The 24585-nt window shown below is 42.9% G+C and overlaps 1 protein-coding gene across 11 annotated transcripts in view; it reads left to right on the top strand.

Annotated features, from left to right (window-relative positions):
- DIP2B (disco interacting protein 2 homolog B) overlaps window positions 1-24585 on the top strand; it is a 247874-nt gene that overhangs the window by 210012 nt on the left and 13277 nt on the right. For all 11 annotated transcript variants that reach the window (XM_034935861.3, XM_034935860.3, XM_055095660.2 and 8 more), the window contains 12 exons: window positions 3818-4019; window positions 8080-8189; window positions 8326-8406; window positions 10653-10776; window positions 12562-12683; window positions 14111-14222; window positions 16893-17002; window positions 17738-17868; window positions 20560-20728; window positions 21554-21724; window positions 23323-23384; window positions 24263-24320. In XM_034935861.3, the coding sequence (XP_034791752.1) occupies window positions 3818-4019; window positions 8080-8189; window positions 8326-8406; window positions 10653-10776; window positions 12562-12683; window positions 14111-14222; window positions 16893-17002; window positions 17738-17868; window positions 20560-20728; window positions 21554-21724; window positions 23323-23384; window positions 24263-24320 (1452 nt within the window). The remainder of the gene's footprint in view (window positions 1-3817; window positions 4020-8079; window positions 8190-8325; window positions 8407-10652; window positions 10777-12561; window positions 12684-14110; window positions 14223-16892; window positions 17003-17737; window positions 17869-20559; window positions 20729-21553; window positions 21725-23322; window positions 23385-24262; window positions 24321-24585) is intronic.

The raw sequence follows: 24585 nt of genomic DNA, 5'->3' as shown, positions 1-24585 counted from the left end.
GCACCCGCCACCATGCCCAGCTAATTTTTTGTATTTTTAGTAGAGACAGATTTTCGCCATGTTGGCCAGGCTGGTCTCGAACTCCTGACCTCAGGTGATCCACCCACCTCGGCCTCCCAGAGTGCTGGGATTATAGATGTGAGCCACGTCACCTGGCTGCTAGATGACTTTTAATATTTCTTTCTATCCTCAGGGTCTGTAATTCTGAATTATCAGCTGATACTGTGTAGGCTATTTGTAGTAGAAAATCAGAAAAGAAAATATACTGAAGATAGACTAGTCAGGAAAGACTATGAAGAAGGTAGAATGGGGCAGATCTCTGAAAGATGGCTAAGGGGCAGACGTGCAAAGAGAATATTTTTCATACCAATCATATTTTCAGTCAGAAACCTTATTTTGTTCAGAATGAACTTTGGGGCATGTAATGGTAGAAGATTTGGTGAATTACACATTTTCTTCTATTATTGAAAAGTGAGTATACCTGACATCTCCCAAGATATTTGTTACTTTTCCCTGGAAAGCAACTATAGGAATTAAATACAGTGCCAATTTACTAATCCAAACTCTTGTGAAAGTCATTTGGGTTCCAATTTGGGCATGAGATAACAGTCCATTCTTTTCGCAGTTTTTGTAACTTACCAGCTCGGAGCATTCGAGTCCATAGTAGAACAGTAAATGACGCCATGTATTCTAATAGATTAAAGGCCAGAGGTTGTTGAATTCCAGGTCTGTGTATAACATAAACTAAATACCTAACTCAGCACCTTCCAAGGAAAGGCAGTTAGTAGATGACTTATCAGATGCGTTTTTAATGAGGAATTCAGGCTACATGTAGCACATTTGCTAACTTTCCATGTATTCTAAAAAAAACACAGAAACTTAGGAACTCTGCCAGACTTTCCATTTCCCAGTCATCTGTATTGGTTGGTAGGATAGTCTGAGGATTGTGATTTTCAAGTTTATTCTTTTGCCCTTTTAAATTTTTGTTTGTTTGTTTTGTTTTTGAGATGGAGTTTCACTCTTGTCTCCCAGGCTGGAGTACAGTGGCACGATCTCGGCTCACTGCAACCTCCACCTCCCGGGTTCAAGCAATTCTCCTGCCTCAGCCTTCCAAGTAGCTGGGATTACGGGCACTCGCCACCACACCCAGCTAATTTTTGTATTTTTAGTAGACGGGGTTTCACCACGCTGGCCAGGCTGGTCTCAAACTCCTGACCTCAGGAGATCCACCCACCTTGGCCTCCCAAAGTGCTGGGATTACAGGCGTGAGTCACTGCACCTGGCTCCTTAAATTGTTTTAATAAAAGGCCTTGGCCATGCATGGTGGCTCATGCTTCTAGTCCCAACAATTTGGGAAGCTGAGGGTCACTTGAGTTCAAGACCAGCCTGGGGCAACAGAGCAAGACCCTTTGCTCTACAAAGAATAAACAAATGAATAAATAAATTAGCTGGACGCCACTGCCTGTGGTCCCACTTACTTGAGAGGCTGGGGTGGGAGGATCACTTGAGCCCAGCAATTTGAGGTTATAGTGAGCTGTAGTCATACCATTGCACTCCAGCCTGGGTGTCAGAGCAAGACCCTGTCATTCATACATACATACATACAGCCTTGTCCTTTTTTTATGTTTGACCTTTATAACTGTGGGTCCATTCTACTTCTAAGATTGTATCTCTTGTTCAATAAGACCTATGGGTAATACAGTAGAAACCTCCTAACTAGTATTAACAGTTGGTCAGTTTTAGCCAGGCATGATGGCTCATGTCTGTAATCCCAGCACTTTGGGAAGCCAAGGCGGGCAGATCACTTGAGGTCAGGAGTTCAAGACCAGCCTGGCCAACATGGTAAAACCCTGTCTCTACTAAAAATACAAAAATTAGCCAGATGTGGTGGCACACACCTGTAATCCCAGCTACTTGGGAGGCTGAGGCAGGAAAATTGCTTGAACCCGGGAGGTGGAGGTTGTGGTGACCCGAGATTGTGCCACTGCACTTCAGCCTGGGAGAAAAAGCGAGACTCCATCTTAAAAAAACAAACAAACAAAAAAGGGCTGGGCACGGTGGCTCACACCTGTAATCCCAGCACTTTGGGAGGCCGAGGCAGGTGGATCACGAGGTCAGGAGTTCGAGACCAGCCTGGCCAACATAGTGAAACCCCGTCTCTAATAAAAATACAAAAAATTAGCCGGGCTTGGTGGCGGGCACCTGTAATCTCAGCTACTCCGGAGGCTGAGGCAGGAGAATTGCTTGAACCCAGGAGGCGGAGGTTGCAGTGAGCTGAGATCACGCCATCGGACTCCAGCTTGGGTGACAATGCAAGACTCTGTCTCAAAAAAATAAAATAAAGTTGATTGGTTTCATAAAAATGAGAAATTCTTCAAGTATTAAATTTTAATAGAAAATATCCAAGTATGTATTCCTTTGATGTAGAGAAGTGTGATTACGAATATACCAACCTGAAGTCCAGGTCAGCTTACTTCTATAAACTATATCAAAATACATTGTCTTCAGTTTCTGGTTTTTCTTTTTAAATTTTTTTAAAAATTAAAATATAGAGATGGGGTTTTGCCATGTTGCCCAGGCTGTTCTCAAATTCCTGAACTCAAGCTATCTTCTCACCTTGGCCTCCCAAAGTGCTGAGATTACAGACTTGAGTCACCATACCCGGCCTGGTTTTATTTTCTGTAAGTTAGCACCAGAATGTGGGTATTTGAAAAATGACTTGAATGGGTATCTTCACTTTTAGGATTAACTTGCCTGACCTATGAACAGAAGTTTTTTAGGAGCTAACTTTTAGTGTGTCTTTCCAAAGCATAACTCCTTCTGTGTTTTTGCATTTGTATTTTGTCAGTTAACATAATATTTAATTACATTATGTGAAAACAACAAGAACAGCTGTCAAACAGTGTAGGAACACAGCTGACTTTAAGCAAACATGCAGTTACATGGCTGCGAGCACAGGTATGCTCAGGGTAGCTTGTGGCCTCCCATGCTCGGTGTGCTATGGGCCTCACCCCAGATGTTTTTCAGAGGAGATGCATGGTAACATGGTGAATCACTTAAGTGGGGGCTCCTTTAGAGAGCTGCTGTTGTGTTCATAATAAAAATACCTTACTTCTGTTTAATTAGGCTTTGTGGCTGATAGCTAAAAGATTAAAAGAACCAAAACAAATTTCTAGGTTTTTGACATTATCACTTAAGAGAGAACATATTGGCTGGGCATGGTGGCTTATGACAGTAATCTCAGCACTTTGGGAGGCCAAGGTGGGAGCATCACTTGAGGCCATGAGTTCAAGACCAGCCTAGGCAGCACAGTGAGACCCCATCTCTCCAAAAACCTTAAAATTAAAAAAAAGAAAAGAAAAAAATTATTTTAAATTAGCCAGACGCAGTGGTGCATCCCTGTAGTCCCAGCTTCTTGGGAGGTTGAGGCAGGAGGATCACTTGAGCTTAGGAATTTGGGGCTGTCATGGCTTGTGCCGTTGCATTCCACCCCAGCTGACAGAATGAGACCCTGTCTCTAAAAAGAATAAAAACTTAAAAAGAGAACATACTGAGTTGCAAGTCAATATCCACCTTTGTCCATTTAGATTGTATCTTACCTCTCTTCTTTTAATCTCTGCCACAGCTGAAAGATGTGTATTATCTTAATGATTATCTTTAAATCTCTAGATATATGGAATCTTAGTGATCTGCCAGATTCTAGATCTAGAATGGGTAGAGTAAGAAAAATTGTAGAGTAAAATAATGGATTATACCAGGAATATGTCAAATGTAATAGAAGTGATCTCACTGAGTATTTTTGTTTGTATTTTTCTAGGCGATCGATAGCATTCATCAAGTGGGGGTTTATTGTCTTGCTCTGGTGCCAGCCAATACATTGCCAAAAACTCCGCTAGGAGGAATCCATATATCTCAGACGAAACAACTCTTTCTGGAGGGATCACTGCATCCTTGCAACATCCTCATGTGCCCCCATACATGTGTGACAAACTTGCCAAAGCCCCGGCAAAAACAACCAGGTAATATGCTGGCTTCCAAGACCTGGCACTAAAATTCCAACTTCAAGAAGCTGGGTTCTCTCCGTGTGATTCTTTCTCTACAATTAGTTTACAAAGACTTTGGGAGGCCAAGGTGGGAGGATCGTGTGAGCCCAGGAGTTCGAAAACAGCCTGGGCAACATGGTAAAATCCTGTCTCTACAAAAAAAAATGGAAAAAATTAGCCAGGCCCGGTGGTGCACACCTGTAGTCTCAGCTACTTCAGAGGCTGACAGAGGATGGCTTGAGCCTGGGAGGTTGCAGTAAACCGAGATTGCGCCATTGCACTCTAATCTGGGCGACAGAACCAGACCCTGTCTCAACAAAAAAGAAAGGGAAGATGGAAAAGTTGTGTTAAGGCAGCCCGGAGGCAAAGATATCCTTGAGATGCTTTTGGAGCTATTGTAGAAAGAAAGAATGTGTTTGTTAGGACTAGTCTTGGTTGCAAGTTGCAGAAAAACATAAATTGCAGCTCAGGCAAGAAACAAGCATATTTTTGTCAGGTAAAAAAAGTTCAGAGCTAGGTAGTCCAAAAGCTAGGATAGTCACTCCTCAATCATGTTCTTCTAGCTTCCCATCTTTTTGCTCTGGTGTTTTGTCTGTCAACTCTTGTCATAGATACGCTGCAGAACAAATAACCCTAAAACTCAGTGCCTTGAAGTAGCAAGCATTTACTTTTTACTCATGGAATGTGGATCTGCTTGGCTTGGCTGGGATCCACTGGACTTGACTTGGCTCCAGGCTTAGGTTAGCTTCAGAGCTGTTCCATGTGTCTCCTCATCATGGGACCAGCAGCTACCTGGGCCGTATTTTTTTCAAGGCAGATGGCAGAAGCAACAAAGCAAGCCAAGCCACATGAGCATATTTAAAGCTTCTGTTTGTGTCACATGTCCTAACATTTCATTGTCCTAAACAAGTCAGACCATGAAGTATACTTATCCCATCCAGCCATAACTAGGACAAGAAAGAAAGGAAGGATTGTGGGAAAATAAAATAATCGGCCACAGCCATCATTAGCAACTGCCCCAGGGCTCATTAGGCTCCCCAACCTCTACATCCCAGCCAGCAGGTAGGAGGAAAAGGTAAAGAAAGGATACTCTTCCCTTTAACATATTTTCTAGAAATTGCACCTATAACTTCCTCTTACTTATTATCCTCCCACACTAAAGAATATAGTCTTTATTCCAGGCATGTGTCCAGCTAAAAACTGGGGGTTCTGTTATTAAGGAAGAAGAATAGGATACTGGAATTGATAACTAGCAGTTTTTGCCATAAGACGTTTACAGAATTTTATTGGAAAATCAGAAGGCATATTTACAGGTACAGCAGTGTCTGCAATTAGCTTCCTGGAGTTACTGCTTTCAGTATCTTTCATTCTCTGTGACCCACAGACCCATAGACTCACGAAATGCACACAGAAGAACATCCAGGAACTGCTGCTGAATTAGTTTTATTGTTTTAAACTACTGCAAAATTCACTTTTTAAAATGTCATGCCTTTATTAATTTTATAATGTAAATCCCGGAATGCACAGTTTACATAAATACACTCTGAGTCCCTGCCTGTATTAAAAGGCTGTCTCCAACATGATATATCTATAATTTGTCATGAAGTTTCTTAGGGAGGAATATTGCATATTTACTTAAAATTGTAGTAGACACTTTGTAGACTAAAACTGTTCACCAATTGGAATACTTTATCTTTTTTGAGTTTTCTGTTTTATTTTTAAATTTTTTAAACTTTACATTTTGAAATAATTTCACACAAAAAAGTTGCTACATGTCGGGAGGCTGAGGCAGGAGAATGGCGTGAACCCGGGAGGCGGAGCTTGCAGTGAGCCAAGATTGTGCCACTGCACTCCAGCCTGGGTGACTGAGCGAGACTCTGTCTCAAAAAACAAAACAAAAAGTTGCCACATGGTACAAAGATTTTCCTTACACCCTTTACCCAGCTTCCCCAAATATTTACCCTTTGAAAATTGATTATATGATTTAAGTGATTTTGTTTCATCTGTTTCAGTATATTCAGGATCAACAGATTTTGATAGAATGAAAGATTTTTAATATTAATCCAGTATAGCATCAGCCTATTTAAAACCTAGCTGGCAATAAGCTTTGTTTTATCATCTTTTTGCCATCTTCTTAGTTCCATGAGGCGGATGACCATGAAGAGAGTGACCTAGCACTTTTTTCTAGAGAGGGAGTGGGCTCCCCCGTTTATTTTGAAGTGTCGAACCTATGGAAAAGTTAGACGAATAGTATAGTGAGGAACACCCATGTAGCCTATCCTAGATTTACCAATTGTTGCTTTTTTTTTTTGAGACAGAGTTTGCTCTGTTGCCCAGGCTGGAGTACAGTAGCGTGATCTGGCTCACTGCAACCTCTGCCACCCAGGATCCAACCACTTGAGTACCTGGGATTACAGGTGTGAGCTAATACGCCCAGCTAATTTTTGTATTTTTAGTAGAGATGGGGTTTTGCCATGTTGGCCAGGCTGGTGTCAAACTCCTGTCCTCAAATGATCTGCCCCCCTCTGCCTCCCAAACTGGTAGGATTACAGGAGCAAGCCACCACGCCTGGCCTTGCTGACATTTTTTTCCCTGAGTTTTTTGTTTGTTTGTTTTTGTTTTTTGAGACAGGGTCTTAACACTGTTGCCCAGGCTGGAGTGTGGTGGCATGATCTCAGCTCACTGCAGCTTTTTTTTTTTTTTTTTTTTGAGATGGAGTCTCGCACTGTCGCCCAGGCTGGAGTGCAGTGGCGCAATCTCGGCTCACTGCAAGCTTCGCCTCCTGGGTTGATGCCATTCTCCTGCCTCAGCCTCCCAAGCAGCTGGGACTACAGGCGCCCGCCACCATGCCCGGCTAATTTTTTTTGTATTTTTAGTAGAGACAGGGTTTCACCGCGTTAGCCGGGATGGTCTCGGTCTCCTGACCTCGTGATCTGCCCGCCTCGGCCTCCCAAAGTACTGGGATTATAGGCGTGAGCCACCACGCCTGGCCTGCAGCTTTGAACTCTGGCACAAATGATCCTCCCACCTCAGCCTCCCAAGTAGCCTGGACTAAAGATGTCTACCACCATACCAGGCTAATATTTTTGTATTTGTAGAGACAGGGTTTTGCCATGTTGCCCAGGCTGGTCACAAACTCCTCGGCTCAAGTGATCTGTCCGCCTCGGCCTCCCAAAGTGCTGTGATTACAGGCATGAGCCACCGTTCCTGGCCATTATTCACTTTTTTTTTTTTTTTTTTTTGAGATGTAGTCTCGCTCTGTCGCCATACTGGAGTGCAGTGGCACGATTTCGGCTCACTGCAACCTCCACCTCCTGGGTTCAAGCGATTCTCCTGCCTCAGCCTCCCGAGTAGCTGGGACTACAGGTGTGTACCACCACGCCCAGCTCATTTTTGTATTTTTAGTAGAGAAGGGATTTCACCATGTTGGCCAGGATGGTCTCCATCTCTTGACCTTGTGATCCTCCCGCCTTGCCCTCCCAAAGTGCTGGGATTACAGGCGTGAGCCACCATTCCTGTCCATTATTCACTTTTAATTGAACAAATTTAATATTCTAGATAAACTCCCTCAGGCCTTGTAGATGACAAATTTCTTTCCAGGCCAGATATTCTTTATTGTTAAGCCCTCTTTTAGGGTTCTATTATGATTGGAGAAGATTAAAATATTAGTAGGAACCTGTGCAACCAGCTATCACCTCCTCAGAGTGAAAAATTCCTGTATACCCCAAACTAGAATAGCTGCCTCCTTCCCTCCACCCCAATCCCTGTCCCTCCTGTTTTCTTGTTTGTTTGTTTGTTTGTTTTCCAGTACTTTGCACTATTTATGTGTATTTATTTGTGTATGTATTTCTTGGTTACCCTTCTTCAGAATGCAGGCTCTTTGCCCTATTTGCTCCTGGGTTCCCAGTGCCTAGAAGAGTGTTCAGGCAGTATTGTTGGATGAATATTTGAACCAGTTTTGGTCAGTCTGGAAATGCTCTGGATACTTAGTTGGAATCGCCATCTCCAGTGAGTTGGGTTTTGCATTTATTTACAGGTGTAGGCCCTGCTTCCGTGATGGTTGGGAATCTGGTTGCTGGAAAACGTATAGCACAAGCTGCTGGAAGGGATCTGGGACAAATAGAAGAGAATGATTTGGTGAGGAAGGTAAGTGTTCCTGAAGTGTTACCTTCTTACAGTCAAGTCAAGGACAGAACTTACTGCAGGTAGCAGCTGGGGGATGCATTATATGACTTGTTATAAGTTGCTGACCCTGAGTCCTTTTTCTGGTTTATGACTTCAGCACCAGTTTCTGGCAGAGATCCTACAGTGGCGAGCCCAGGCAACTCCTGACCATGTACTCTTCATGCTGTTAAATGCCAAGGTATTAAAAATTCAATGGTAAATCTAATCAGCTGACTACTATAGGACCGTCTTAGGCACTCTTGATCTCTTTCTTTCATCAGAAAATTTCTGTTGCCATCTCTGAAGAAGGAGTTAATGGCTTTCTCCTTGCTTTGGCATATGAGGGTAAACTGTGCAATCACTTTAAGATTGGACTGAGACCTCCTGGAGTGCTATGTAATACTTTCTTTTCTTATGGTACAATCACGTCTTCTTTATTCAGTTCTGATAGGAGAAATGGAGCCAACAATGCAATTACATAGATACACAGATGTTCACAATGTGTTATGTCATACAGTTTTTTTACCCAGTGGGACTTTTAATTATCTGATTTCTGCCAGGAAGAAAATGACCTTAGACCAGCATTTTAAAAACCCTAAGTTATTTCTGGTACATAATTAAATGATTTATTGCTAACAGATAAAAAGCAAATTAAAAATTACTCAAAGAGCACATTTAACTACTGGTTTCTGATGGATGGTTCGTTATAATACTGTATTTTAGGACTGGGCACAGTGGCTCACACCTGTAATCCCAACACTTTGGGAGGCCAAGGCGGGTGGATCACTTGAGGTCAGGAGTTCAAGACTAGCCTGACCAACATGTGAAACGCTGTCTCTACTAAAAATATAAAAATCAGCTGGGCGTGGTGGCGGGCACCTGTAATCCCAGCTACTCGGGAGGCCGAGGCAGGAGAATTGCTTGAACCCGGGAGGCGGAGGTTGCAGTGAGCCGAGAATGCACCATTGCACTCCAGCCTGGGCAACAGAGCAAGACCCTGTCTCAAAAATAAAAAAGGAAAAATATATATATTATATTAAATATAATAATATATATTACATTATAATATATAAATATATATAAAGAAAAAAATATATATATATGTATTTTTTTGAGATGGAGTCTTGCTCTGTCACCTGGGCTGGAGTGCAGTGGTGCCATCTCAGCTCAGTGCAACCTCTGCCTCCTGGGTTCAAGCGATTCTCCTGCCTCAGCGTCCCGAGTAGCTGGGATTACAGGTGCCCACCACCAGGCCCAGCTGATTTTTATATTTTTATTAGAGACGGGGTTTCACATGTTGGTCAGGCTGGTCTCGAACTCCTGACCTCAGGATCCACCTGCCTTGGCCTCCCAAAGTGCTAGGATTATAGGCTTGAGGCACTGTGCCCGGCCTATAATTGTATTTTAAAGTTATGCATTCTGTGGGAGTCAGCTGAATTTTTGTGTTGATGTCTGAGTCACAGGCTCAAAGTCTGTGACCATGTGGATAGTAGTATTTCTCCCCAGCAGGGGAAGACTGGAAGTGCCTATTGGATCTCTTAGGGGACTTATCCAAAGTATACCCATCTCCTCCATCCCCCTGGAATCTGATTTTTTTTTTTTTTGAGAATTTATGCAATAATAGAACTTAATGAGAGGAATATGTTGTGCATCTTATTGAAAAGTCATTAAAAATCTTAAGAACCATTACTTTTATGACAGAAAATTTGGGGACTTTCTTGTTCCACCTCTGCATGAAGTGAGCTTCTTTTCAAGCCCACAGATTCATTAGGGTTCTCATATTTCATTTAAAAATGTCAGCCAGGCACGGTGGCTCATGCCTATAATCCCAGCTTCTTGAAAGGATGAGGCAGGAGGATGGCTTGAACCCAGGAGTTTGAGGCTGCAAGCTGCAGTGAGCTGTGATTACATCACTGCACTGCAGCTTGGGCAACAGCAAGACCATGTCAGAACAAAAAAAGAAAGAAAAAGCATCCCATACATGTCTTTTTGTTTTATTTTATTTTATTATTATTTTTTTTTTTTTGAGACAGAATCTTGCTCTGTCGCCCAGGCATTGGCTCAAGTGATCCTTCCACTTCTGCCTCTTGAGTAGCTGGGACTACAGGCATGTGCCACCACCACACCTGACTGATTTTTTTTTTTTTTTTTGTATTTTTAGTGGAGAGGAGATCTTGCTGTGTTGCCCAGGGTTGTCTTGAACTCCTGGGCTCAAGCAGTGCTCCCACCTCATCCTCCCAAAGTGCTAGCGTTACAGGTTTGAGCCACCCTGTCCAGCCCCACACATGTCTTTGATGCTAAGGGAATTTTCACTAGAATTGATAACTTGCTAAGGATAATCTACAAAGGCACAAGCCTTTCAGGTATGATGTTGAATTGGCTGTGCTTATTACTGTTTATTTCCTTTCTGAGCTTTGACCCGCTTATCCTTTCTGTTGTTTAAAGGGAACCACTGTATGCACAGCCAGCTGCCTTCAGCTTCATAAGCGAGCAGAGAGGATTGCATCTGTTCTTGGTGATAAGGGACATCTAAATGCAGGAGATAATGTGGTGTTGCTCTATCCACCTGGTAAGCATTGGATTGGCAGACTAGACTTTAAGCTCCAATACTAGACTGACTACAAATTATAAGAGGATAGGCCCTCAGAGCCACTCTCTATGACTTGCAGGCAGTGTACTTCCCAACACTTAGAAGACCATGCACACAGGCCGAAGTGGGAACCAATCCTCACCCCCCAAGTTGTGCAGTACAGTGGCTCTCCTGGGACCATGTCTGTTTTTGCACCCTTAGATTTCTATTAGTGCCTGGCACATAAAAGGCACTCAGTAAATAATGAATGAATGAAGTCTTCAGCTACTTGGCTTTTGGAAACCCTCAAAACAGATGCTTTGTTTCTATGAATGTTCAGGAATGGGGCAGTTTCACCCAGTCCCCAAAGAAATGTTGTGCGTGAATTCTGTGAACATTTTTCGTATTATGATTGATGTTACTCAGGAGGAATAACTGCAGAAACCAGGAACGGTTAACTAGGAAAATAAAAGAATGGAGAAAGGAGAGGTGAGGAAGCCCTGAGCTTTTAAAAAATATTTAGAAGGCTGATGTATAAAAAGCCATCAGACTTCTTAGATGTTGTTGAAGGGGTGTGAGTTTTGAAGGGGTGTGAGTTTTCATATTATGATTTAGTCTTCTTCTGTTGTTGCTACTTTCATGTTCTGATTTAATTCAACAACCTCATCTTCATAGTAAGAGGGGTTCAGAATTATTTGGTGACAGTTTGGTGTAAAGATTCAAAATTCTGGGTGAAATATTTGAGTTTTCCCTTCATTATTTCTGTCACCTAATCTACTCATACATGCAGCTTTCTTTGGCCTGTTATCCCCCCACACTTCATATTGTTCTGTGATTGTTTTTTTGTTTGTTTGTTTGTTTGTTTATTTTATTTTATTTTATTTTTGAGACAGAGCCTTGCTCTGCCACCCACTGCAACCTCCGCCTCCCTGGTTCCAGTGATTCTCCTGCCTCAGCCTCCTGGGTAGCTGGGATCACAGGCACACGCCACCACGCCCAGCTAATTTTTGTATTTTTAGTAGAGATGGGGTTTCACCATGTTGGCCAGGCTCGTCTCAAACTCCTGACCTCAGGTGATCCACCTGCCCCAACCTTCCAAAGTGCTGGGATTACAGGTGTGCGCCACCATGCCTGGCTCATTATGTGATTCTCATGTGCTGCCTTATTTACCTAGATACTGAGATTTTGTAGAAGATCATGTGATAAAGCAGTCCCCACCATTGCATGCCCAGGAGATGGCCTTGCACCTGTCAGTCGGTGAGAGGCCACGGGAAAGGACCTGAGCTCTTCCTGAGGAGGCCTCTGCCCAGAGTCTTCCTCAGACTGAGTCACACTTTGCTCCCTAAAACTCATACCCCTTCAACAACATCTAAGAAGTCTGATGGCTCTTTTTAGAGCAGCCTTCTAAATATTTTTAAGAAGCTCAGGGCTTCCTCACCTCTCCTTTCTCCATTCTTTTATTTTCCTAGTTAACCATTCCTGGTTTCTGCAGTTATTCCTCCTGAGTAATATCAAGCAATAATATCAATATACCTTCTTCAGAAATATTTCAGGAGTTTACTGCTGATTTCCTTCCTTTTTTGTTAATTGTTTTCTCTATATTTTCTAAAGTTTTATATGCTTCCTTCTTTCACTTTCAATATCTTCTGCTAGGGTCTTTGTTAAATTATGGTCTACAGAACCTGTCTGGCACATGATTTAATCGTTTTGGAAAATTTGCCTTTTAGTTTCTCAGTGCTCTTAGGCAGTTCAGTGACTCTCCTGACAGGGTCCTTTGTCTTGCAGGCATTGAGTTAATCGCCGCCTTCTATGGCTGCTTGTATGCGGGCTGTATACCTGTGACCGTCAGACCTCCACATGCTCAGAACCTCACGGCCACGCTGCCCACTGTCCGAATGATTGTTGATGTAAGTACCAGCTGTATCTTGCCTTGTCCTCATCTCCTAAAATCCAGATTCAGACAACTAAGGATCCTTACTAATTTTCCAATTTTGTTAAGTCAGGAATTCAAATTTGTCTTCTGGAGACTACCTCCTTTTTGTTAATCCAGCCAAAGCAGTCATCATTATTCAGTGAAGGAACTGGGGGAAAGTGGTTATTGGTGAGATACAGAATTGTGTGCAGTTATCATGAACATTAAAGAGGTGAAGCAGCCATTAGTATTTCTACAACAAAAACACAAAAGGTAGCCAGGCATTGTGGCACTTGCCTGTAGTCCCAGCGACTCAGGAGGCTGAGGCGGGAGGATCCCTTGAGTCTGGGAGGTGGAGGTTAGAAGTGAGCCGAGATTATGCCACTGCACTCCAGCCTGAGCAGACCCTGTCGCCAAAAGGAAAAAAAAAAAGTTTCCCCCTCCCTTCTGTCTAAAACATGCTGTCTGATATTTTTCCTGCAAAATTATCTAGGCGATTTTAAATGCCAAACTGAAGTCACTTCTATTTTAGTTACTTTTGTGAATTTACTTGGTATAGCATTAAAAGGTGTCCAGACCTTGCTCTGGAGATGATAGAAGTTTTTATAGGATATGAGAGTTAAAGAAAATAAGATAAGTGTGTATTGCATGAGATCCTAGTGTTTACAGCAAGGGGAAGCCTTGGCCAGTGCTGATAGATTACAAAATTCCAGTTCATGTAGCATTTGCTTCTCTGAGAACTGCTGCTCTGTCAGCAAAAATGGAGCCCACAGTATAAAAGCCATGATCACCATAGATGATTTTATTACAAAGTGTAATTCAGCAAAATTCCCTTGTTATATTCTACAAAGTGGGCCAGAAAAGCAGGGAGAGGAGTTGCTGTTGATGCAGTTCGTGGACAAAGTAGGTCACTTTGCATTTCTGTGTATAGCTGGGCAAGAGAACCTAGTTTCTGTGAGAGCTTATATCAGCATCAGGGTTCCTTAGGTTCAGTGTATGGGCTAGGTGTAGTAAGTCTCATCATTCACTAGAGACTGGGGCAGTCTCCTTCAAACATGGTTATCTGATTCTTCTCATTTCCTGAGCACTACAAAACCCACATCTTTATTTAATTGTGGTCTTCATGAAATCATGGGATTGTGGGATCTATACTGAGATTATAACTGAAATATTTTGAGAATCACTGTTATAAATGATACAGTGTATTGTGAACAGGTCCGTCATTCTGAGAGAATTAAATGTCACACATTTCCAGAAGGAAACATGCAAGGGAGTAACACTGACCTCGTCTGTCTCACATGTGTTCTTTGAAACTGTCCTGTCCAGTGTGGTACATGAGTGGCTTTTAGCAGCAGCCAGGGCCTGTGGTGCCATGTTGGGGCTAAGCCTCCTGATGCTTATTGCTGTCCATTTGTTTTCTAGGTCAGCAAAGCAGCCTGTATTCTCACCAGTCAGACCCTAATGAGGCTACTGAGGTCCCGAGAGGCAGCAGCAGCTGTGGATGTGAAAACCTGGCCAACCATCATTGACACAGGTGAAAGGGAGACTTCTTCTGAGGGTGGAGGGACTGAGAGCTCACAATACCTGAGATCTCCTCCATTCTCATGCCAGACATGTTTACCCTGCCTTTATGTCTTCTGCCTGCTAAGACAGAGGCAAAACCTAGGATCAGTAAGCTTGTGCAGGACTAGACACTGACAGCAGATGCAAAGAGCCAGATCACAGTCTGCTAAGAGCTCTCCAAACAAAATTGTTTTGCTGTTACTCTTGGCATCATAAAAAGGTGGTTAGGTTTTTATGCTACATGTGACTATGTACATGTAGGGCCAAGTAAAATACTGAGACAATGTGATCCTTTCGTTCGAGATGTGATATTGTTGAAACAATACTGGACTAGGAGTCAGGTGATTTGGGTTCTGGCTCAAGCTTCATTACCTACTGCCTGTGTAATCTTGACTGAAATTACCCTTTCCTAAGCTACTGCCTACCCCTGCCTGACTTGAATATTTATTGAGAAGATGAAATGCAGTATAATATGAAAATGCTATACTTCGAAAGCCATAAAATGCAGAATTTTTAGATAGTATTCGTATTAAAGAAGGGGATAAGATAAGGGAATAGCTGAAAAAGCTGTGGTATAGGAAGAGTGTGGGTGTTGGAGTCAGGCAGGTAGGGTTTAAGTCCTGCTGTATCTGCTACTCTCTGAGTATCCATACTAACCTGTCTATAAAGTGGGAGTTGTAAAGATTAAATGATGTAACACAAAGCTCCTAGCATGTAATCATAATGACAACATCTAACCTTCATTGAGCCCTTATGATATGTCAGTCATTTAATGTGTTATATAATTTTATCCTTACAATAACCCTGTAAGTTGCTATTTTTATCCTCATTTTGCAGATTAGAAAACTGAGGGAAATTAAATAAGCAGCAGAACTGAAATTCAAATCCAGCCAATTTGGCTCCATTCCCAGCCTCTTAACCATGAATGTCCTCCCTACCCTTTTTTTTTTTTTTTTTAAACTCTGGATTCAAATGCAGGAATGACATGTATTTGTGGTTATTGTGTACCAGATGCTGAACTGGGTTTTTAAAATATTTGTTACTGAAGGATAGAAGCACAGTTATATATAATATTTATCACAAATGGATTGTGTTGGTGTTAATGATGCTGGTAGGTCCATTATGGTTAATGGGCTCAATCACAACAGGAAGGTTTCTTTAGGCACTTGAGTGGTCATATGAGTGACCCTTCCCTGCACAAAGGGAGGTCAAAGGTGATAGTCTTTCATTTGACCAGAAATGGGTGCCCCATGATACGGTGATTTAAAACTCAGAGTCAGACATCCTTCTTTTTTTTTTTTTTTTTTTGAGACGGAGTCTCGCTCTGTCGCCCAGGCTGGAGTGCAGTGGCGCGATCTCGGCTCACTGCAACCTCCACCTCCTGGGTTCAAGGGATTCTCCTGCCTCAGCCTCCCGAGTAGCTGGGATTACAGGCATGAACCACCATGCCTGGCTAATTTTTGTATTTTTAGTAGAGACAGGGTTTTGCCATGTTGGCCAGGCTGGTCTCGAACCCCAGTCCTCAAGTGATCTACCTGCCTCGGCCTTCCAGAGTGCTAGGATTACAAGTGTGAGCCACCGCACCTGGCCACCATTTTTCTTTCTTTCTTTCTTTCTTTTTTTTTTAAAGAGACATGATCTTGATATGTTACCCAGGTTGGTCTCAAACTCCTGGGTTCACACAACCCTCCTGCCTCAGCCTCCCAAGTAGCTGGGACTACAGCACCCAGATAGATTACTATTCTTAAAATTCTGCCAGGTTAGCCAGGTGCAGTGGCTCATGCTTGTAATGCCAGCACTCTGAGAGGCTGAGGCAGGAGGATCACTTGGGCTCAGGAGTTGGAGACTAGCCTGGGCAATATAGTGAGACCTCACCTCTACAAAAACAAAATTTTTATTTAATTAGCTAGGCATGGTGGCATGGACCTGTAGTCCCAGCTGCTCAGGAGGCTGAGGTGGGAGGATCATTTGAGCCCAGCAGATGGAGGTTGCAGTGACCCGAGATCGAGCCACTGCACTCCAACCTTGGCAATAGAGCAAGACTCTGTCTCAAAAAAAAGAAAAAATCTGCTAATTTAACTTAGAGAAATACTTTCCAACTTTTAAATCCATACATGATTAATATAACACATACTAAAGTGTAAATAATGAACTTTAACTTGAAGCCAGCATAACAGCTAATGCTTTTTGAGCATTTCTTCAGTCAGTTGCTTTAAAAGTGCTTTATGTGAATTAACTTCCCAACAGTTCTATGAGGGTAGGTATTATTTTAGAGATTCATTTTAGAGAAAAAGAAAACAGACACAAAGAGGTGAAATAACTCCAAGGTCACGTAGCTGTTGGTAGAGCTGGCATTTGAACAGCAGTCTGCTTCCTACTGTGTTCTGTTTCCCCTTACTAAGCTGCTAGCAGATACATTTACCTGATGTAGATTTGCTTGCCTGTGTTGTCTAGTGTTGTCCTCAACCCCAGCCCACCTCTAAGAATGACATATGTGAGCTACTTGGTTAAATAAATATGAGAGGCCTAAGCTTTAGCAAATCTGCGAAGCTAAATTTGGCCATAGCAAAGCCACAGAAGAGCAATGATTTTCATGTTCCAGCATGTTGGATTGACATCAGGTTTTTTCTTTTCATGGCAGATGATTTACCCAGGAAAAGGTTACCTCAGCTGTATAAACCGCCCACTCCTGAGATGTTGGCATATCTTGATTTTAGTGTCTCCACAACTGGCATGCTTACAGGAGTGAAGGTAAGTTGCATGCTGGAAAAATGCCACGTCTGCCAAAAAATAGAGATGACCACTGCCCCAGAAACTATAGATGCAGAGGCCAAGTGGTTGTACCAGAGACCGGTAGGCAGAGTGAGGATCTAGGTCGCTGCTCTATTTAAATAAAGGCATTGGCTCCTCTGGAATGAGTTATCACAAGGAATTTGTATTATTAAGTGTCTGAACCTAGCATAGAAGCTGAAAGAAAAAGAGTTTTAGTTAAAATATGTATGAAATCTGATATTTAGATATCATAAAATGCAGTATTCGCTGGGCACGGTGGCTCATGCCTGTTATCCCAGCTCCTTGGGAGGCCAAGGCGGGCAGATCACCTGAGGTCAGGAGTTCGAGACCAGCCTGAACAACATGGAAAACCCTGTCTCTACTAAAAATAGAAAATCAGCTGGGCGTGGTGGTGCATGCCTGTAATCCCAGCTACTCAGGAGGCTGAGGTTGCAGTGAGCTGAGATCGTGCCATTGCACCGCAGCCTGGGCAACAGGAGCGAAACTCCATCTAAAAAAAAAAAAAATTCATTATTAACTAATGAACAGAAATATGTTCCCTTAATGGAGTCTTAGATTAGGCTTTGAAGCACTAAAAATTATACATTGTTTTGAGGAGTTTAGGGAATTGAAACTCCTCAAAGCTATCGTCAGAGCTGTTACTCTGCCTGTGGGATAACAGTCCTAGCCTGTTCCGTTTTCCGTACTTTCCAGATGTCCCACTCTGCAGTGAACGCTCTGTGTCGAGCCATCAAGCTCCAGTGTGAGTTGTACTCTTCTCGGCAGATCGCCATCTGCCTTGACCCTTACTGTGGACTTGGCTTCGCGCTCTGGTGTCTCTGCAGGTAGGGATGGAAAAGCCAAGGAGACAGAATGTGTGGGGGTATACTTTGTGGCCATGGCCATCTCATCCTTCCCTTTGCTCCCTTAATTTGGTAAAGTTTCAGTAAAATGCTAGTGTTTCCAGAATTTATGGATCTACTGTGTCTCTGAAGTTTGTTTAAAAACAGTTTTGTCTGTATTCCCTTTGTTATTTTCTGTTAATTTTATTCCTCATACAAAATGGCAGTGATCCTGTTACTTGCTCTCTGCTCCACCATGTAATCCTTGCTTTAGAAGCAAAGCCAAGTAGAAGGATGATTCTCGGATGAAATATGTCATGCTTTGACAGCCAGCATGTACCCCCTAGGCTTGGCAGGAAGGAGCACAATGGGATGGGATGACAGCATGTGGATGGAAAGTAGCACATTTGCCCTGGCCAGGTTGCTCCTTGCAGAATACAGATCCCAGCTCCTCTCACCATTCCCCCAGGGAACCTCATCTCAGACCTGCATTTTCACCTCCTTGGTGTACATCATGAATGCTTCACAGATGCCTGCAGCTCAAGCTCAACGTTCTCCTCCTGTTCTCTCTTTGTTAGGGTAGGATCATCCATGTAGGGGCCCACACTAGAAACATGGGTCTTATCTTCAGATTCTGTATCTTTATGTCTTGTGTCTAATCAAATGTATGTCCTTTGGCTCAGTTGTTCTACACCTGTATGTACATAAGAATCACCTGGGGGTCTTTTAACAAAAATTAATGGGACTCCCCAAGACTTATTAACCTTCATCTCCAGAGGTGGAGACCACACCACCAGTATTTTTAAATATGGGATTCCTGAGCTTCTAGTGATTCTGATCTATAAACAGGTTTAGGCATAAAATCACTGCCATTTTGTATGAGCCAAGAGTTTAAGCTTTGTGGCTATAGATGAGACATGATAGGAACTCTGTTCCTTCCTGTTTTTTCTTTCTTAAAAAAAAAAAAATTGTGTCGATAGTTCTTCCTGTGATGGACTGAATATGGATATGAGGATCCATATTTCCTTTCTGTCCTTTTTTCTTTTTCTTTTTTTTTTTTTAATCAGTGTCTTGCTCTGTTGCCCAGGCTGGAGTGCAGTGGTGCAGTCTCGGCTCACTGCAACCTCCACCTCCCAAGCTCAAGCGATCCTCCCATCTCAGCCTCCTGAGTAGCTGGGACTACAGGTGCACACCACCACACCTGGCTAATTGTTTTGTAGAGACAGCATTTCGTCATGTTGCCCAGGCTGGTCTTGAACTCCTGGACTCAAGCAGTCTGCCTACCTCGACCTCCCAAAGTGCTAGGATTACAGGTGTGAGCCACCACGCCCAGTCCCATTCCTTCCTTTTTATCCTGGGATACACTGTTGGGTTCAAGCCTGTATCACCTCTCACCTGAACTATTGCAGCCTCTCCTAACTGTCTCTCAACTTTCAGTGGCTCGTGGCTCGTATCACCAATCCCTACTCTGTATGTCCATATTGTCAGTGTTGCCCCAACTTAAAGTGGCAATGACTGCCTGCTGGGTGAAGTCTAAACTCCTTCATAGGATGGTTAAGCCCTTTCACAGTTTGGCCTTAGCCCTTCTGGCCTTACTTCTTCATGCACCCTGTATGCTGATTTCAGTTGAATACTCTTTCTTTTTCTTCTTTTTCTTTTTTCTTTCTCTCTCTCTTTCTTTCTTTTTTGTTTCTTTCTCTCTCTCTCTTTTTTTTTTTTTTTTTAAAGGAGACAGGGTCTCAATCTGTCACCCAGGCTGGAGTGCAGTGGCACAAATCACAGCTCACTGCAGCCTCTCAGGCTCAAGTGATCCTCCCACCTCAGCCTCCCAAGTAGCTGGGACTACAGGTGTGTGCCACCACGCCTGGCTAATTGTTAAAAAAATTTTTTTTGTAGAGGCATGAGTTTTGCTCTATTACCCAGGCTGGTCTTTACCTTCTGGGCTCCAGCGATCCTCCCATCATGGCCTCCCAAAGTACTGGGATTACAGGCGTGAGCCACCGTGCCTGGTCACTTGAATACTATTAATATTTCTGATCGCTTCAAACATGCTGTAATTATCGGCCTTTGTAAATGTTGTTCCTCTGCTTAGAACACCCTCACTACCGTCCCCACTTCTTCTGGCCACTGCCAAATTCATACTCATTCTTCAAGCTGCAGCTCAAGTGTCACCAGCTCAGTGAAGCACTACCACTCCCCTACCCTGGCTTATCGAGCTTGAATGAACTGCTCTTTATTCTGTGATCTCAATGTTCTTGATTCACGTCTCATATTCAGAGCATCAATAAAATGGCTATAAACATCTTTAAAAGAAACCATAGGAATAAAATCCAGTCCACACATAAGGTTTCTGAATAGAAAGAGGAAAAAATGCTACTCCATCAGGGTTTTAAAGATTAGTTATTAGGAATTACCTTTCCAGAATGTTTAGTATCATCTTGACCATATTAATTAGCTTGAGGGCAGCTGTAAGAATGTTATGTAGACTTAAGTGACCTATCACAGTCTGCTTTATTTCATAGTTGCTCCTTTTGCGAGTTGCATAGGAACAAGACTGATTCTTAGAGCTTTATATCTCATATGTCCCTACACTGTCCTTTACACTCAGTAAATATCTGTGGAATCGGTGGGGTTCTGAAGCATCAGGTATCCAGGATGAATTGATGATTCCAGCTCTTGTCTCTTTCACTGCAGTGTCTATTCAGGCCACCAGTCTGTCTTAATTCCTCCTATGGAGTTAGAGAACAACCTTTTCCTCTGGCTCGCCACAGTCAACCAGTACAAAATAAGGGACACTTTCTGCTCCTATTCAGTGATGGAGCTCTGCACCAAAGGTCTTGGGAACCAAGTGGAAGTGCTAAAGGTAAGAAGCAGCTCCAGCAGGTGGCCAGTCCCAAAAGGTTTTGAAGAAATGGGCCAGGACGTAACAGGGCCAGAGCAGGGGCTAACAGACACGTTTGCTTGCCTTTTTCAAGTCACTCAGTTAAAAAAGGGTGTATTGTAAACTTTGGCAAGTTTATCTCTTCCACCTTCCTAATTTAGTGCACTCTTCCACAGTTTAATATGATTCTTACTTTGTGGACAAGAAGCGGAAACTGGTTGGGAGGCTAACTGGAAAGACTTTATGTAAACATAAAAGGGAACTGTGGCTTCCAATACTTTTTTTTCCTAATAGAATTTGAAACCTCAAAATATTAGGAATTCAGAATATCTCCAAAGATAAGGGTAACTCATTGATTCATGTGTGTGTCAAATGATGATCTGACTTGCAGATGAGAAAGTCAGAAAATACTGAATTTTCTTTGATAGAAAAATATCTTTGGAATGCAAAAAGAGATGAGATTAGATCGCCAGAGTTCTAGATTAATTTTTCTCTCAGTCTCATCAAATAGGGGGACATCTAAGGTACAGAAATGAGGAGGGATAAAAACATATTGCTTAAGAGCCTTAGATTTTTAGAAGAAAGAGGAAAGAACTAGAGAATGAGCAAATTTACCAGCAGATAGTGATTTTAATGGGATGCCTTGTCCATTTCTTCTTTTCTGAAAGCTGCTTTTTTCTCTGTGTGCCTGAGGTGAGAATACACAATTGCTTGGCTTTTCCTGACCAAGGAGCTAGAACAGTGGCCTTACCTGTTCAGTTCTTTTATGATCCTACTGACTGGCTCCCATATAATGGTGTCTTGCAGACCAGAGGGATCAACCTCTCCTGCGTCCGGACCTGTGTGGTGGTGGCGGAGGAGAGGCCCCGCGTGGCACTCCAGCAGTCCTTCTCTAAGCTCTTCAAAGACATCGGGCTGTCCCCGCGGGCTGTCAGCACCACTTTTGGATCAAGAGTCAATGTAGCAATATGTTTACAGGTGACCCTCATGAAATCTTGTCTGTTCACAAATGGGAGAGGAATATGGAGTATCCCAGAGCATGGGCTTTGGAGCCAGGCTGCCTGGGCTTGGGCCCCAGCCGCGCTTACTTGCTTTGGAACTTCGGGCTTTTTAATCTCGATTTCTTTGTGTCTCATTTTGCTCATCTGTAAGGTGAAGGTAGCAGTACTGTGCTTCCCCAGGCAGCTCTGCACAATCACTGAGCTGCCAACTCGGAGTTCTTGGAGCAGTGCTGACAGTGAGCGCAGTGTTAGTGTTTACTTGAGTCATCGTCGTGTGGTCATGATGACGAGTCACAAAGATTTGAGTCCTATTTGGATTTTACTTGTATCTGACCTGTTTTTCCTTTTTCTTTTTTTTTTTTTTATTTGAGACGGAGCCTTGCTCTGTCACCCCAGCTGGAGTGTAGTGGTGCAGTCTCAGCTTACTGCAACCTCCACCTCCTGGGTTCAAGCGGTTCTCTCACGTCAGCCTCCAGAGTAGCTGGGATTACAGGTGTGTACCACCACGCCTGGCTATTTTTTGTATTTTTAGTAGAGACAGGGTTTCACCCTGTTGACCAGGCTGGTCTCAAACTCCTGACCTCAAGTGATCCAGCCGCCTCAGCCTCCCAAAGTGCTGGGATTACAGACATGAGCCACCGCGCCCGGTCTGACCTTCTGTTTTTCTGTCTCTATATTCTATATCATTTTTTTCTTTCTTTCTTTTTTTTTTTCAAACAATAACCTTGTATTCTCTTCTCTACCCAGATGGCAACTTTGTCATGTTATTCTTGATGCGTAAATAACAAAAAAGGGACTAGAACTGAGACTAATTTTATGTATTAATATGTAATAAGGCAAATATAGCGCCAGGTGTGGTGGTTCATGGCTATAATCCCAACACTTTGTGAGGCCAAGGCAGGAGGATTGCTTGAGCCCTGAAGTTTGAGACCAGCCTGGGCAACATAGTTGAGACCTCATCTCTCCCCTACCCCCACCACTCACCTGCAAAAAATATAGATGGGCTTAGTGGTACATGCCTCTAGTCCCAGCTACCTGGAAGTCTGAGGCAAGGGGATTGCTTGAGCCCAGGAGGTTGAGGCTGCAGTGAGCTGTGATTGTACTGCTGCACTCCAGCAACCTGGGCGACAGATTGAGACCCTGTCTCTTAAAAAAATAATAAGGCAAATATAGGCATGGACAAAGTGAGTGAAAGAAGATAGCACACATGGGTGGATTATTTCAGGTCTTCTGTGACCTTCTTCTTTCAGAAGGGTCTTGATGGTTTAAACTTGAGCCCCATCATAGCCCTCTTGCTGTCACTGTGGCCAATACTGGTTTTGCAAGTCCCTGGGTTGCCGACCTGTGTCACCTCTGCTTTGAATCCAGGGATGAAAGCCCTCCTCAGCATGGAAACGTTTCAGTGCTGCCACAGTCCCCATGATAAGAGTGAGAGCAGGGGGCCTACTCTCAAGGGGAGGAGAGGCGAAAAGAGTGTGGATTTTTCATGTATATGGCTAAATTATTTCTTGGTTTGAAAATGTGAAATACAGTTTATCGAAATTCTAAACAATGCATTGATTTGTCTTTCTTTAGGGAACCTCAGGGCCTGATCCGACTACTGTGTATGTGGATCTGAAATCACTAAGACATGACAGGTACAACAGATTTATTAATGCTCCTTTCCTGCTAGTTCCTAAGCATAACAAATTCGGAACCTCAGAGCCAGCATTTTCCCTCATTCCTTTTGTTCATATATTCCAGGAGGGGAATGGGAAGAGGGAAGGAATTTGTTTTTATCACTAATACATAAGATTTACATTTATAAGAAAGCTTTAATTCTCTCAGTTGCTACACTGTTCTTTAATATTAAAGTATAATAGTTATTGCCCATATAAAAGTATTTTGTGACATTTGATATAAATTAAACTAAAATGGATAGTCTCTTTCCTCTAAGAGTTTAAAAATAATAGGACAGATAAGATAAATGAGTCAGAGTAGGGTTTTTGAAACAACACTTTATCTGAGCCCCATGGGTAAAAGCCTGCCTCCTTAGCCCAGAAGGGAATTTTAGCTGTGTCCGGCAGTGAGCACTGGCCCAGGGCTCTAAGACTTCTCTTCCCAAGCCCCACTACCCTGGATGTGTTATCTGGAGTGCCCCAGTGCACTGACCTAGCCTGCATAGGTGGAGCATCTCTCTCATGCAGCAGTTTGAAACCTGGGAAGATTTTGCCACCCTAGAGGAGATTTGACAATGTCTGGAAACATTTTGGGTTGTCATAAAAGGGGGCTTGCTACTGACATCTAGTGGGCAGAGGCCAGAGGTGTTGGTAAACACTCTGCAATGCACAGGATAGCCCCTTTCAACAAAAAATTATCTGGCCAAAATGTTAGTAGTGCTGAGTTTGAGAAACCCCTCTGTAGTATGAGGAAGAGAGACAAGTTAGAGGTCGTGGGAAGGCAGCACTGAGCTGCAGGAACATGGCGACTTCTCTTCTTAAAAGCCCTATATATAGTAAATACCGTTCTTCTGCAGGGTTCGTCTCGTGGAACGTGGCGCCCCTCAGAGTTTGCTTCTCTCAGAGTCTGGAAAGGTAATTTGTTCTGTTGACCATGGGGAAGGTGGGCTGTGTGGAGAAGTGGTTCAGTTTAAAGAAACCAGAAGCCATATAATATATTAGTGTCCAGGGCAAGCCTTAATTGAAATCTGGAGATAATTTCAGCTTGGCTAATACTTTCAAATTCATATGGGTACATAGATAAGAAGAATAGTAAATTTGAACTCTCTTAATTTCCATCGATTTTTAAAAATCCAACTGACATGTTATTCTTATTGACAGACCAGCAAAATGCAGTGCT

Source organism: Pan paniscus, chromosome 10, assembly GCF_029289425.2.
Source record: "Pan paniscus chromosome 10, NHGRI_mPanPan1-v2.0_pri, whole genome shotgun sequence".
NCBI classification, from domain to species: Eukaryota; Metazoa; Chordata; class Mammalia; order Primates; family Hominidae; genus Pan; species Pan paniscus.
This window is presented reverse-complemented; position numbering and strand designations above follow the sequence as displayed.